Consider the following 13,852-nt stretch of genomic DNA (forward strand, 5'->3'; position numbering starts at 1 on the left):
AGGAGAGAGAAGAAAGCCTTCCTCAGTGATCAGTGCAAAGAAATAGAGGAAAACAATAGAATGGGAAAGACTAGAGATCTCTTCTGGAGAAGGCAGTGACACCCCACTCCAGTACTCTTGCCTGGAAAATCCCATGGACGGAGGAGCCTGGTGGGCTGCAGTCCATGGGGTCACTAAGAGTCGGACACGACTGAGCGACTTCACCTTCACTTTTCTCTTTTCATGCACTGGAGAAGGAAATGGCAACCCACTCCAGTATTCTTGCCTGGAGAATCCCAGGGATGACGGAGCCTGGTGGGCTGCCGTCTATGGGGTCGCACAGAGTTGGACACGACTGAAGCGACTTAGCATAGCATAGAGATCTCTTCAAGAAAATTAGAGATACCAAGGGAACATTTCATGCACAGATGGGCACAATAAAGGACAGAAATGGTATGGCTTAACAGATGCAGAAGATATTAAGAGGTGGCAAGAATACACAGAAGAACTGTACAAAAATGGTTTTAATGACCCAGATAACCACGAGGGTGTGATCGCTCACCTAGATTCAGACATCCTGGAGTGCAACGTCAAGTGGGCCTAAGGAAGCATCACCACAAACAAAGCTAGTGGAGGTGATGGAATTCCAGCTGAGCTATTTCAGATCCTGAAAGATGATGCTGTTAAAGTCCTGCACTCAATATGCCAGCAAATTTAGAAAACTCAGCAGTGGCCACAGGACTGGAAAAGATCAGTTTTCATTCCAGTCCCAAGGAAAGGCAATGCCAAAGAATGCTCAAACTATCGCACAATTGCACTCATCTCACATTTCTAGCAAAGACATGCTCAAAATCTCCAAGCTAGGCTTCAACAGTATGTGAACCAAGAACTTCCAGATGTACAAGCTGGATTTAGAAAAGGCAGAGGAACCAGAGATCAAATTGCCAACAACCACTGGATCATAGAAAAAGCAAGACAATTCCAGAAAAACATCTACTTCTGCTTCACTGACTACGCTAATGCCTCTGATTATGTGACTATGTGGATCACAACAAACCGTGGAAAATTCTTAAAAGAGATGGGGATACCAGACCACCTTACCTGCTTCTTGAGAAACCTGTATAGGGGTCAAGAAGCAACAGTTAGAACTTGACATGAAACAACAGACTGGCTCCAAATTGGGAAAGGAGCACATCAAGGCTGTATATTGTACAATAATTTTGAACAGACACCTCACCAAAGAAGATATCGTGTGGCAGGTAAGCACATGAAAGATGTCCCACTGCGTCTAGCACTCGGGAATGCAAAGTAGAGCCGTGAGTTCCCACCACACACCCAGCAGACAGGCTAAAATCAAACACCGACAACGGCAGAGGCCGACAAGGGTGAGGAGCAACGGGAACTCTCATCCATTGCTAGGGGGACCCAGCAACCCAGACGTTTTTCTTAGAAGAATGAAGCTTGTGTTCACAGGAAGTCCTGCACGTGACTGTTCACAGCTTTGTTGGCCACAGCCCCAGCCCGGAGGCCTTTCGGCTCAGATGTCTTCAGCAGGCGCAGGGCAGCCCACGGAGAGCCAGCAGCGATGGAGCCGAGAGAGAAGCGTCCGCCCCGGAGGCTGCAGAGCGTCGGTCCCGTTCATGCGGAATGACGAAGTTAAGGGATGGAGAACAGGTGGATCGTTGCCAGCAACTAAGGCTGGAGGGGACAGGTCGGATCCTGGTGGCGGCAGAGCCCCCATCTCTCGGGGCCCACACCAGGGGCCTGGCTGTGACATGCACCCAGCCTGGCAGGGCGTCCCCGCTGGGGCTGGGACAGGGCACCTGGGCCTCTCTGGGTCATCCCCTACAGCGACCTCAAGATTAGAAGAAAATTGATAAATACTCAAAACTAACAACTTCCTAGTGACCTGAACTAAATTAGGGACTAAAGAGCCTCTTGAGGAGGTTGAAGCAGAGTGGGAAAGCTGGCTTAAAACTCAACATCCAGAACACTAGCATCAGGGCATCCGGTCACGGCAGACAGATGGGGAAAAGGGCACGAGGTGACAGACGTTATTTTTCTGGGCTCCAAAATCACTGCAGACAGTGACTGCAGCCATGAATTTAAAAGACGCTTGCTCCTTGGAAGAAAAGCTATGACCAACCTAGACAGCACATTGAAAAGCAGAGACGTTACTTTGCCAACAAAGGTCCATCTAGTCAAAACTATGGTTTTTCCTTTGGTCATGTATGGATGTAAGTGTTGGACTATAAAGAAAAACGAGCACTGAAGAATTGATGCTTTCGAACTGTGGTGTTGGAGAAGACTCTTGAGAGTCCCTTGGGCTCCAAGGAGATCCAACCAGTCCATCCTAAAAGAAGTCAACTCTGAATATTCATTGGAAGGACTAATGTTGAAGCTGAAACTCCAGTACTTTGGCCACCTGATGCCAAGAGCTGACTCATTGGAAAAGACCCTGATGCTGGGAAAGATTGAGGGCAGGAGGAGAAGGGGACGACAGAGGATGGGATGGTTGGATGGCATCACCGACTCAATGGACATGAGTTTGAGTGAACTCCGGGAGTTGGTGATGGACAGGGAGGCCTGGTGTGCTGCAGTCTATGGGGTCGCAGAGTCGGACACGACGGAGCGACTGGACAGTGACTTGGTATAGTCGGCTGTGTCTGTGCTTCCGGGCGGGAGCCCTGTAGGAAGGGCCCCCTGTGTCCCCCAACCCCGGGCTCCACTGCACTGACGGCTGGGAGCCGGCCACGCGCGAGTCTTCACACCATGGAAATCCACCAGCGCTGAACTCAGGGCTTGATTCCTCGTCTTGTCAGTTGGCTAGACTTAATGACAGCCGTGGGGGACGAATATGACAAGATTGAACCGAGGAGTGCGTGAGGTCTGGGAGCGACCCTGCGGGGTTTGGCCATAGTCACGTGATCGGCACAGAAGTGCTGTGTCTCTGGTTTCGCTTTCACTTTTCGAGAGAAACAAAGGTATTGGCCCCATGCAGGTCGGAAGCTCGAGTTGGTCACAGGTTGGCTGCAGATACAAGAGTCAGATAAAATCAGGGGGAGGCCTTGGGGAGAAGTGGCCAACTCCACAAGCTTACAGAAAGGAGCATCGGCCCTTCCGTCATGCTCTCAAGCGCATGTGACACACCCTTTGTATCAGCACATTATAAAACAGACCTCTGTGGGCACCGGGAGGACGTGCTTCTGTTCAGGGAGCCTGTTGTCAGCGTTTAGCAGCACGGTAGGGTTTCGGGGAGCTCTGGGCCTCGGGCCCCCGCAGGGCCACCTTCCCCTCGTGGAGAGCAAGCTGGAAGGTGTGGCCGGGGCCCAGGTCCTCCTGCTCACGCTGAGGCTCTGATGCCTGTGGGTACTGGTCAGAGCCCCAGGCCAGAGCCTGGTGTGCAGCTTGCGGTCTGTGGTGGGGCTCCAAGCTCTGAGGACGCCCCCCGCTTGTGGGCAGTTCTGAGCCTGCGGCCTGCCCCTCTGCCCACCCAGGCCTCCGTATACTGCGTGGCTGCGGTCCTGTGGACGGCCGCCAAGTTCAGTGTCCCCCGAGACCGCAAGCTGGCCCTGCCACGCAGGCTCAAGACGCTCCTCCTGCACATGGCCAGACGCAGCGCCCAGGAGCGGCCTTCTGCCGCGGAGGCCATCGAGGTACTTGCACTGCGGGGGGCCGGACAGGCTCTCGTCTCTGGGGCAGGTCGGGGTCGGACGGGGAGCGCATGGGTTCATTCGTGGATGGGCGGCCAGGGGCCTCTGCTGCTCATCTCACGACCTTCCCCCAGCCTCTCCTGGTCTCCAGTGCATCCACCAGCAGGGTGGATGGGGGTAGCCTGGGCCCAAGCACGGACCCCTGACCGCCTACGGACCCCCACATGCCCGACTTCCCCATATTCCTCCACGGGTCCACCAGGCTGGGTGTAGCCCCTCGATCCATGGCGTCCCAGCTGACCATGGCCAGGACAGCCGGGGACTCTGAATCGCAGCCCAGCCCCCAGGCTCTCCCCATGAAGGGGTGCTGTGGGGTCCTCCTGCCGAGAAGCCCCCAGGCCTCTGGCTGCCACTGCACACTCCGACCGGCTTCGCCCCTGGAGTGCACACCGTGGCCGTGTGTCTGGACGCTGGGCTGTGCTTGCTTTCAGACCTGTAGTGGTTACCTCCTGCAGCGGGGCATGGACAGCCGCAAGATCCTGGCCCACCTAAGGGCGCTGACCTGCCGGGTAAGCCGGGTGCGGCAGACCCCGCAGACCCTCTGTGCTGCCCGGGCTGTGGGGGGAGGCTCCCGCTCCTCCTGCGCAGGGAGGAGGAGACCCCGGGCCAGGGCGGCAGGTCACGCCCATCCGCTGGCCTGACTGTGCCGCTGTTGGGGGCCAGGCCCCCACCCTGGTCTCTGCTGAACCCCTGGCAATCCTGGGGGTCGCAGAGTGACCCTCAGCTTCCGGGCGTGCTGACTGGGCGGGGCCGTGTCAGGTGGCGACACAGTCCCTTGGATGCGACACGCACTTGCTACCTTCGTCCACATGAGGCCTGGCTGTCCCAGGCCTGACCGGCCCCCACCCCAGGAACCAGTGGAACCCACTGCTCCCAGAAGCCCATGTGCCCCGGGGGCTCCCGCTCCAGAGAGGCAGAAGCCAGGCCTGTCAGCGCTGGGGGTTTCAGGCTTCAGAGGCCACGCCTCTGGGGCCTCACGTTCATCCCCGCGGAGCTGGCCGCGTCCTTCTGCCCCAGGTTTACCAGGAGGAGGAGACCATTGGTCTGCAGCGCGCTTTCTCAGTGGTCGAGCTGGACCCCAGCCTGGCAGCCGCACCCAGGCCTGACTCAGGTGGGCCTTGGGACTGGCCCTCCCTGCCTCCCCTGCCCCGGGCCCATCATTGCCCGTCTCCAGTCCAGCCCCGTGTGGATGCTGGATGTGGCCAAGGACCCCAGACGGCATGTCCAGAGCTGGCCCCCAGCCACCCTGCCTCACTCCCCCCGGCTCCTCTGACCCTGCATTCAGGCCTCCCTGTGTCCAGCGGCCAGAGCAGGCGACTCAGCTCTGCCTCGCGGCCCATGTCTCCCAGCGCACCCCCCACCACACGACCCACAGAGCCTCCCGTCTGCGGCTAGGCCACTGGCCTCTTCAGCCTTCCAGCCACTCAGCCAAGTACCGCGCCTTCCCTGCCAGCTTGGGGCAGCCCTGGATGCACCTCCCTCAGCCTCTCTCCTCAGCCTCTCCCTCACAGCAGCCCTGGCTTGCTGGGCCCGTCCAGGCAGCGCCCACTGAGGCCGCACTCACTACGGCCCGCACTCCCGATAGCCGGCCCCCACAAAGGCCCTCGCCCACCCCGGTCACCCTGTTTGTCCCCAGACCTCGTGCGGATCGCTGGCGACAGCAGGCTTGCGGCCGTGCAGGGGCCAGTGCCCAGTCAGCCCTCTGGCCTCCGAGGGGCCATGCTGCTGCCAGAGGCGCTCACCTCTCCAGACACTCACTGCAGGCCCGTCGTCCTTACTGCGGACGCAGATGTCTCTAGGTGAGTGCCGCTCTTGGGGGCTGGCGGGGTCCCAGGCGCCCCTTGAGTGTCGTCTGCTCCACTCACAGGGACAGGCCCGCCCTGACCTCAGGGCCAACGGAGAGCCCAGAAGCCACAGGAGGCCAGCTGGACCCACAGGGCGATGGGAAGCAGGCTGTCATGGCCCCCAGCCCAGAGACAGCTACGCAGCCAGCGCCCAGCCCCCCAGGGCCCCTCAGGGAGTCAGTGCCAAGAGGCTCAGCCCAGGGGTGCTCCGGGACCCCTGCCAGCCCACCAGAGGGGCCGTCAATGCCAAGGCCACAATCTCCGGCTCCACGCCCGCCCCTGGAGACACAGGAGTCCTCCGAGGATCGAGGGGCAGAGGAGCTCACCCCAATTCAAGCATCTTCTGCTGGGCTCGGGCCCCCCACAGCGCCCCCCAGCCCTCGCCCCCCAGCTGAGCCTCCTAGAAGCAGGACCACCCAGGAGGCAGGCCAGGAGCCTGAGAGCCCCCCATTAGCCGCACAGAGCCCCTCCCTGGCCACAGGGAATCCAGACAGCCCCGGGGCTGCCCCAGGAGGCCAGCCCGAGGCGCCCCAGCCAGCAGACCGCAAGCTCTGTCCGTCCAGCGTGGATGCCCCGCCCCTCCCGGAGGGGGTGGCCTGCCCGGCACTGCAGGAGGCCACGCGCCTCATCCAAGAGGAGTTTGCCTCCGACGGCTACCTGGACCGCGGGCTGGAGGCTCTAATCATGGGTACCAGGGGTCACAGGGCCCAGGAGCAGGGGTGGGCACGCGGGGATGGGGGAGGTCACCACGGAGCCCGCCGCCGTGATGCAGCCCAGCACGGGCGGAGCAGGAGGAGAGTCCCAGACCCGCCTGCCCCTCCCCGGGCTGTGCGCCCTGCCCTGCCAGCCCTGAGACCGGCAAATCGCTCACCGCATCCTGACTCCTCCCTCCACCAACGCAGGGGAGTACATTTATGCCCTCAAAGACCTCACCTACGCCACGTTCTGCGGGGCCATATCCGAAAAGTTCTGCGACCTCTACTGGGGCGAGAAGCTGCTGCAGAGCCTCTTCAACGTGGTGAACGGACGGACGCCGCCCTCGGGGAAGTAAGACCCCTCCTGGCGCGGACCCCCGGTTCCTCCACCTGGGCTCCCACCCCCGCCTGCCCCAGGGGCTCGCCTCCTGCCCGAGTCCAGCTGGGCGCCCTCCCCAGAGAAGCCACCATGGCCCCGCTTCTGGCCGGAGTTCTCCCTGTGCAACCGCTCCTCCGGCAGGAAGGGGGCGCCTCCCTTCCCTGGGCCGGCACCCTGGGGTGTGGGCGGGTGCCCCTGCAGGGACATGTCCCCCCGCCCAGCTGCCCAGCTTCCTCTGGGGTCGGAGGTGAGGCGGCAGCTGCAGGAGTCAGGGCCGGTGGGCTTCCCTCCCCAGTGCTCCTGGCCCCCACCCTTCACGGGACAGGCCCAGTGCCTGTGGCCCAACCCCTCCTGGGGGACTGCAGAGGGCGATGTGGGCGGGGTACCCGGCAGGCCTGTGCCTGGAAGGGCCAGGCGCACTGACTCCCAGGCCAGCCCAAGCCCCGTCTCAGCCCCAGTCCTCCCGGGCCCCCAGCACCCCACACTGAGGGTCACGCACACCTGCCTTCCACCCCAGCCGAGCCCTGTTTCCACAAAACTGCGGGAGGGGCCTCGAGGGGAGACAGGTGCCCAGAAGGCCCTCTGTCCAAGGGCCCGTGTCCATCACGCCTGTGTCCAGGCTGTCCCATAGGTGTGGACAGGGCCTCCGTCCCGAGCCCCCCACCTTCCACCTGGGGGCACCTCTGGTCAGCCTGGGAGGGGTCCTGGGGGCTCCTGCAGGGTCCTCCGTTCTGACGACAGTGCTTCCGAAGACACTGGGTCGCAGCCCGAGGGCAGCGGGACCCGCGCTCCGAGCAGCTGCTCACCATCCAGCAGGAGGGCCTCACGTCTTGGGCCGGGTGAGACAGGGCTCTGGGGTGAGGCCCTCCTCCAGGGGGTCTGTTCTGTGGGGGCAGGGTGGGGGGAGTGCTCTGCAGACCCGCAGTGGGCTGCAAGGGCGAGGGCTGGGCCAGCAGTGTGGTGATGGGGTGCCAATGGCATCCTTGCTGGACACGAGCCATTTAAGACCCCGGGGTCCTTAAAGACCCTGAGCTGCTCCTGCAGCTGGAGCCCCAGGCTCCTGATGACTGAAGTCTCAGTCACGTCCCCAAAGCCCGTCTGACGGGTCACAGCCCTAGAGGCCAGGCAGTGTGGCCGCGCTCACGCGCAGGATGGCCGCCGGACTGCACGCATGCTCGGGCACCGTGCAGCGGTGGAGGTGCCCAAGAACAGCCCCATGTTCGCGGGGACCCCGGGTTCCCAGGTCCTTCTGCCTCGTCTGAGAACAGGCGGAGGTTCCCTGGGATCTCTGCCCTGACTCCGCCCCGCACAGCGGCCCACTCGGAAGGGGACCCCGAGGACCCTCCCAGCCCCTCCTCGGGACCTGATGCTTCTCCCAGCAGTCAGGGCTGGACTGTCTCCCGGAACCCACGTCGTCACGTGTGACCCCCCCTCTTCTCTGTCCAGGGAAGGAGAAGCCGGGTGTGGACTCAGACGCGCTCTCTCAGGGCAACTTCGAAGTGGGGTTCCGGCCTCAGCAGTCTGTCAAAGCTGGGAGGGAGCGGCAGCCGGAGGCCCAGCTGCAGGGCGGGGGCCAGGGCGGGGGCGCCGAGGCCGAGTCCCGGCCCTCCCGGGCCCCCGAGCATGGCCCGGCCGTGAGCCCCGCCCCGCTGGGCGCGACGAGCTGCAGCCCAGGCTGGTGCAGTGCCTTCTACGAGGCCGACTGCTTCGGCGCCGACGTGCACAGCTATGTGCAGGAGCTGGCCGAGCAGAAAGCCCCCGGGGACCCTGCGGCCGACACCCAGAGTCCGGTGAGCCCTGCACCTGTCTCGGCTGGGGGTAGGGTGCTCGGCCCCGCGCTTGTCTTGGCTTGGGGGGGGATGGTGCTCGGCCCAGCGCTTGTCTCAGCTGGGGGACGGTGCTTGGCCCTGCTTGTCTTGGCCTGAGGGGGGAAGGGTGCTCAGCCCTGCGCTTGCCCTCGGCTTGTGGGGGTGGGGCGGTGCTTGGCCCCAGCGCACTGCGGGCCAGGAGGACGTGTTCGAGCCAGGGCTCCCAGGTCCCACCTGCTCCTGTGGCCACCGTGCCGGGCGGGGCCCCCACTGTGTGTCTTCCAAGGTGGGGTGTGCTCATGTGCGTGCACCCCCACCTCGGGGGCAGGAATCGGCTTCTCCTTTTGGGGTCTTGGCCCCCAGGGGCCGGCTGGCAGGAGGTCACCTTGCCCTGGGGACCACAGCTGGGTTTGGGTAGCAGGGTCAGCATGACGAGGTGAGAACCTCCTGGGCCGTGGCGGTCAGCTCGGCCAGGCCCCAGGGTCGCTTCTCTGGTGGGCAGCACACTCTGTGTGCCCCTCCAGGTCAGGGGCAGCCCTGGCTCCTCCCAGGTCAGCAGAGTGACGGCAGGCCCTGGATGGGAGTGTCCAGGCCTGGCCAGCCCACGTGCAGGGCAGCCCCACAGAGCTCCAAACCCCAGGTCTCTGCCCGGCCACTGGGGGTCTGCCCCTTCGCGACCAGGAGCCCTGACTGGGACCGCAGCCCCCCTCCTGAGTGACCAGGGCTCCCACCTGGGCCACAGCCACGCAGGGCAGGCCCCAGGGGACAGACAGGAGGGAGCGGGCAGCAGCCGGGGGCCCCACTCCCGTCCCCACCACCCCCTGCAGCCCCGCACCGTGAGCCTCAGCACCGTCCAGCCACACCTTCCTGGGTGTCCTCATCTGGCTACTCAGTCCCAGGAGAGAAAGAGCCCGGCAGGCCTCAGTCCTGGAGAGCCAGCAGCCTCCTGTGCTCTTGGCAGCCACACAGCGTGTGCGTGCTCAGTCGTGCCCGACTCTGCGACCCCAGGGATTGTGGCCCGCCAGGCCCCTCTGTCCATGGGACTCTCCAGGCAGGAACACTGGAGTGGGCTGCCACGCCCTCCCCCAGGGATCTTCCCACCCAGGGACTGAACCCGTGTCCCCGTCTCATGCAGCGGCGGGCAGGCTCTTTGCCCCTGCGCCACCTGGGAAACCCCACTGTAACTGAATCTAATAGAGAAGAGACCCTGGGGTGGGGGTCCCCGAACCCTGTGGGCTTCCTTGGCACCCCCTCAACTCCGAGCCCAGGCACCCACAGCGTCCTGCCAAGACACTGCTGTTACACTGACCTCAGCTGGACCAAGAGGTGGGACCCCAGACGAGGGCCACTGGGCAGTGGGGCCAGGAGGACGTGGCCTGGGCAGAGGCGGCTCCACGCGGACCTGCCAGCAGCCCCCGCTCGATGGTGCTGGGCAGGGCGGCGGGCTGGCCCGGGTGTCCTCTGATGGCTCAGGTCACACGCACCAGTGTCACAAGTCATGACCTCTGACACCACAGGTCATGTCCTCAGATGCCACAGGTCATGACCTCTGTATCAGATCACATCCTGATATATTAAGTGTCATGACCTCTGACACCACAGGTCACAACCTTGATTGTCACAGGTCACAATCGCTGGTGGCATTATATCAGTGTGGGCCCCTGAGGACAGGCAACGCGTTTCCAGCCCGCGCTGTTCTCAGGGCTGGGGAGAGTGCTGCCTGTGGCCACCTGGGCACGTGCCTGGTGGGGTCCGCGGGGCCCTTGTCCTCAATCCCAGGCTCTCCTGGCATGGCAGCTCCTGGAGGGAGACTGGACCATGGATGAGCCCAGCTGCCCCCTGTGTCCCATGAGGGTGGTCCTTAAGGGAGGACGGGAGACCAGCTCGGGTCTCAGACACGCTGGGCCGCTGTCTGTGGCTTGCTCGCAACCCCATGGCCGGGAGGAGGCTCCCACACCGGGTCCCACAGCGGTTCTGCGGGCGGCGCACTCGGGGGACGGTCCCAAGGGGCACGGTGGGCTGGGAAGCGCCGGGAGGGAGACCGCTGACTGTCTCTCACTTCTTCCTGCCCCAGAAGGCAAGTCCCCTGGACCCTGAGTGCAGGCAGGTGAGTGCCTGTGCACTTCCGCTCTTGACCTGGGTGACCCTGACCCCAGCTCCACACTCGAGACCCACTGTGTCTGTTACAGACAGGGCCCTTGGGAAAACACAAAAGGCATAAAAAGCCCGTGGACACATTTCACATCTGCTCCCAGAAGGCGCGCGTGTGTGAGGCCTGGGTGGGCGGGGCCGCCGGAGGGCGCGCGGTCACCTCCCGCCGCTGACCACGCGGGGGCGCCGTCCGCCCGGCTCGCCGCGGCCTGGGGTCGCGCGTGTCTGCTCAGCTTGCTGTCCTAACAGGGCTTTGCTCGGAGCGTTTAGGTGGGAGGCACTAATCGACATTCACCTCTGTCTTCTCTTTGTCCACACTTTCTGGGTTTTCCAACTTGTGAGTCCCGTTTTATCTATAGCCTACCTCAGATGAGATCAGATCAGATCAGTCACTCAGTCGTGTCCGACTCTTTGCGACCCCATGAATCGCAGCTCGCCAGGCTTCCCTGTCCATCACCAACTCCCGGAGTTCACTCAGACTCACGTCCATCGAGTCAGTGATGCCATCCAGCCATCTCATCCTCTGTTGTCCCCTTCTCCTCCTGCCCCCAATCCCTCCCAGCATCAGAGTCTTTTCCAATGAGTCAACTCTTCACATGAGGTGGCCAAAGTACTGGAGTTTCAGCTTCAGCATCATTCCTTCCAAAGAAATCCCAGGGCTGATCTCCTTCAGAATGGACTGGTTGGATCTCCTTGCAGTCCAAGGGACTCTCAAGAGTCTTCTCCAACACCACAGTTCAAAAGCATCAATTCTTCAGTGCTCAGCCTTCTTCACAGTCCAACTCTCACATCCATACATGACCACAGGAAAAACCATAGCCTTGACTAGACGAACCTTTGTTGGCAAAGTAATGTCTCTGCTTTTGAATATGCTGTCTAGGTTGGTCATAACTTTCCTTCCAAGGAGTAAGCGTCTTTTAATTTCACGGCTGCAGTCACCATCTGTAGTGATTTTGGAGCCCAGAAAAATAAAGTCTGACACTGTTTCCACTGTTTCCCCATCTATTTCCCATGAAGTGGTGGGACCGGATGCCATGATCTTCGTTTTCTGAATGTTGAGCTTTAAGCCAACTTTTTCACTCTCCACTTTCACCTTCATCAAGAGGCTTTTTAGTTCCTCTTCACTTTCTGCCGTAAGGGTGGTGTCATCTGCATATCTGAGGTTGATACTTCTCCCGGCAATCTTGATTCCAGCTTGTGCTTCTTCCAGCCCAGCGTTTCTCATGATGTACTCTGCATAGAAGTTAAATAAGCAGGGTGACAGTATACAGCCCTGACGAACTCCTTTTCCTGTTTGGAACCAGTCTGTTGTTCCCTAGTCTACCTCAGGTCAGGTCCACGTAAATCCAGTGGCCAGTGGGCCTAAACTGTGCCTCGGGTCATCCCTGTTTATTGGTCTAATGAACAGATGCCCCTTTAACTCTTTGAGAATCCTTGGTCGGGTTAGGGCAGGAGGAAATAACCTGTGTTTCATGTGGACCCACCACCCGAGCCCGCCTGGGGCCGAGCCCGCCGGTATGCCTGCCAGGCTGCACCCACGGGCTGACACCCGCTCACACCAGCCACGCTGTGAATCTTCGTTCACGCGTTTATCCTTAAGGCCTTGGCCTGGCTGACGCCCCTGCTGCCTGGGGCTCTGCACAGAAGCCCAGTGCTGGGCTCCAGGGGGCTGCATGTGGCTCCAGGGCAGGACTGGCTTGGTGGGCTTGCAGGGTCTGCACTGCTGGCTGTGTCCAAGCTTCATGGCCAGAGCAAGGCGGCTGAGTACATGAGGGCGGTGCCCAGCCCACATCGCACAGGGGTCCTCAGGGGCGGTACGCGTGGGGTGGGGGCCTCAGTGGATGGGTCTGGGCCACAGAGGGGCCTCATGGAACCACAGGTGCCCGTGGACCCTCACTCACAGCTGATGCCCGAGACCGAGGAAACCACGAGAGGCGTGGGCCCGGGTCCCCCCAGCTGGGGACATGGCGCCTGGAGTTCTCTCCGGAAGGCAACCCCTCTGACCAGAGGGCACTGGACGCGCCCACCCCACTCTGCCCGCCTTTCCTCCTGGGCGGCTGCGGGGAGGCCGGCCGGCCTGGTGGGGAGAGCTGGTGGTCACTGACACCACACATGTTTGGCTGCCTTGTTTTGAGTGAGTCCATCGAATCTGGTTCTTTCCACTCTACTGACATGTCTAATTCCACTGAGCAGATGCAGATGTTCCTAAGGCCTGCCTCGACCCTGTGGGCGAGCCTGCCTCCCCTGAACCCCCGAGGGCAGGCGCCGGGGGCTCATGGCTCTTTCTTCTCCAGGAGCTGGAGCAGCAGCTCATGATCGAGAAGAGGAACTTCCGAAAGACCCTGAAGTTCTACCAGAAGCTCCTACAGAAGGAGAAGAGGAACAAAGGTAGCCTCGCTGGGCCAGGGCCGGGCTGGGGGCAGTCATCCTGAGAGGGTTGGGTGCCTCGTGCTGACCGCGTCCACCCCCAGGCTCCGAGGTGAAGACCATGCTGTCCAAACTGAAGGGGCAGCTGGAGGAGATGCGGTCCAAGGTGCAGTTCCTCGGGCTGGCCAAGAAGTACCTCCAGGCAAGGCCCCCGCTCCCCCTCCAGAGGCTCCTCCCGCCAAACCCCCGGAAACACGCCCGCCTCTGAGCGGCCGCCCCGGGCTCAGGCACGGGATGAGCGGGCAGCCGGGCAGGCAGACAGCGCTGACTCATGCCCCAGGTCGTGTACGCGGAGCAGTGGGGCCTGGAGCCCTGCGCGCTGCCCGTGATCGTGAACATTGCAGCCGCCCACTGCGACACGCTGGACTTCAGCCCCCTGGACGAGTCCTCGTCCCTCATCTTCTACAACGTCAGCAAGCACCCGCGCGGCAGCCGGCAGCCCAAGGCGCGTGTCCTGCAGGCTGGCACCCCGCTGGGGCTCATGGCCTACCTGTACTCCAGGTGCAGCCCGGGGGGGACGCTGGGACCCCTGTGCCCCCCAGGCTCCCGGAGACCAGGGGGGACAGGCCCAGGGTGGGGTCAAGGAGGTGGGCGTCTCCCTGCGCTCCCGAGGTGGGGCTGCACGCTTCTATGTAGAGTTTCCATCAGAAATCTGTTTGTCCGTGTCGGCGCCCACTGGCCTCCTTGGCCAGGCTCCTGACTGAGGGGCCCAGACCCACACGCATGGGTCTGGGGGTCTGGGTCAGGTGTGCATGGGGCACTTTGAAGGAGACCCCCGGGAACCCGGCCGCCATGACCGACAGCCTGCCAGGCTCGATTCCACGCAGCCGGGCCCCCCCAAGGCACCATGACCGCG

General features: G+C 62.3%; 1 protein-coding gene across 3 annotated transcripts in view; it reads left to right on the forward strand.

Moving 5' to 3' along the window:
- The window catches only part of KNDC1 (kinase non-catalytic C-lobe domain containing 1), a 51,278-nt gene that overhangs the window by 24,360 nt on the left and 13,066 nt on the right, over positions 1-13,852 (forward strand). For 2 of the 3 annotated variants that reach the window (XM_061403920.1, XM_061403921.1), the window contains exons 10-20: positions 3,477-3,635; positions 4,124-4,201; positions 4,710-4,803; positions 5,329-5,491; positions 5,560-6,224; positions 6,439-6,583; positions 7,352-7,449; positions 8,057-8,400; positions 12,864-12,957; positions 13,041-13,138; positions 13,277-13,497. In XM_061403920.1, coding sequence (XP_061259904.1) covers positions 3,477-3,635; positions 4,124-4,201; positions 4,710-4,803; positions 5,329-5,491; positions 5,560-6,224; positions 6,439-6,583; positions 7,352-7,449; positions 8,057-8,400; positions 12,864-12,957; positions 13,041-13,138; positions 13,277-13,497 — 2,159 coding nt within the window. Of the gene's footprint in view, positions 1-3,476; positions 3,636-4,123; positions 4,202-4,709; positions 4,804-5,328; positions 5,492-5,559; positions 6,225-6,438; positions 6,584-7,351; positions 7,450-8,056; positions 8,401-10,492; positions 10,835-12,863; positions 12,958-13,040; positions 13,139-13,276; positions 13,498-13,852 lie in introns of those variants that run through there. The other variant, XM_061403922.1, reaches the window with a different exon arrangement.

Source organism: Bos javanicus, chromosome 26 (assembly GCF_032452875.1).
Source record: "Bos javanicus breed banteng chromosome 26, ARS-OSU_banteng_1.0, whole genome shotgun sequence".
Classification (NCBI taxonomy): domain Eukaryota; kingdom Metazoa; phylum Chordata; class Mammalia; order Artiodactyla; family Bovidae; genus Bos; species Bos javanicus.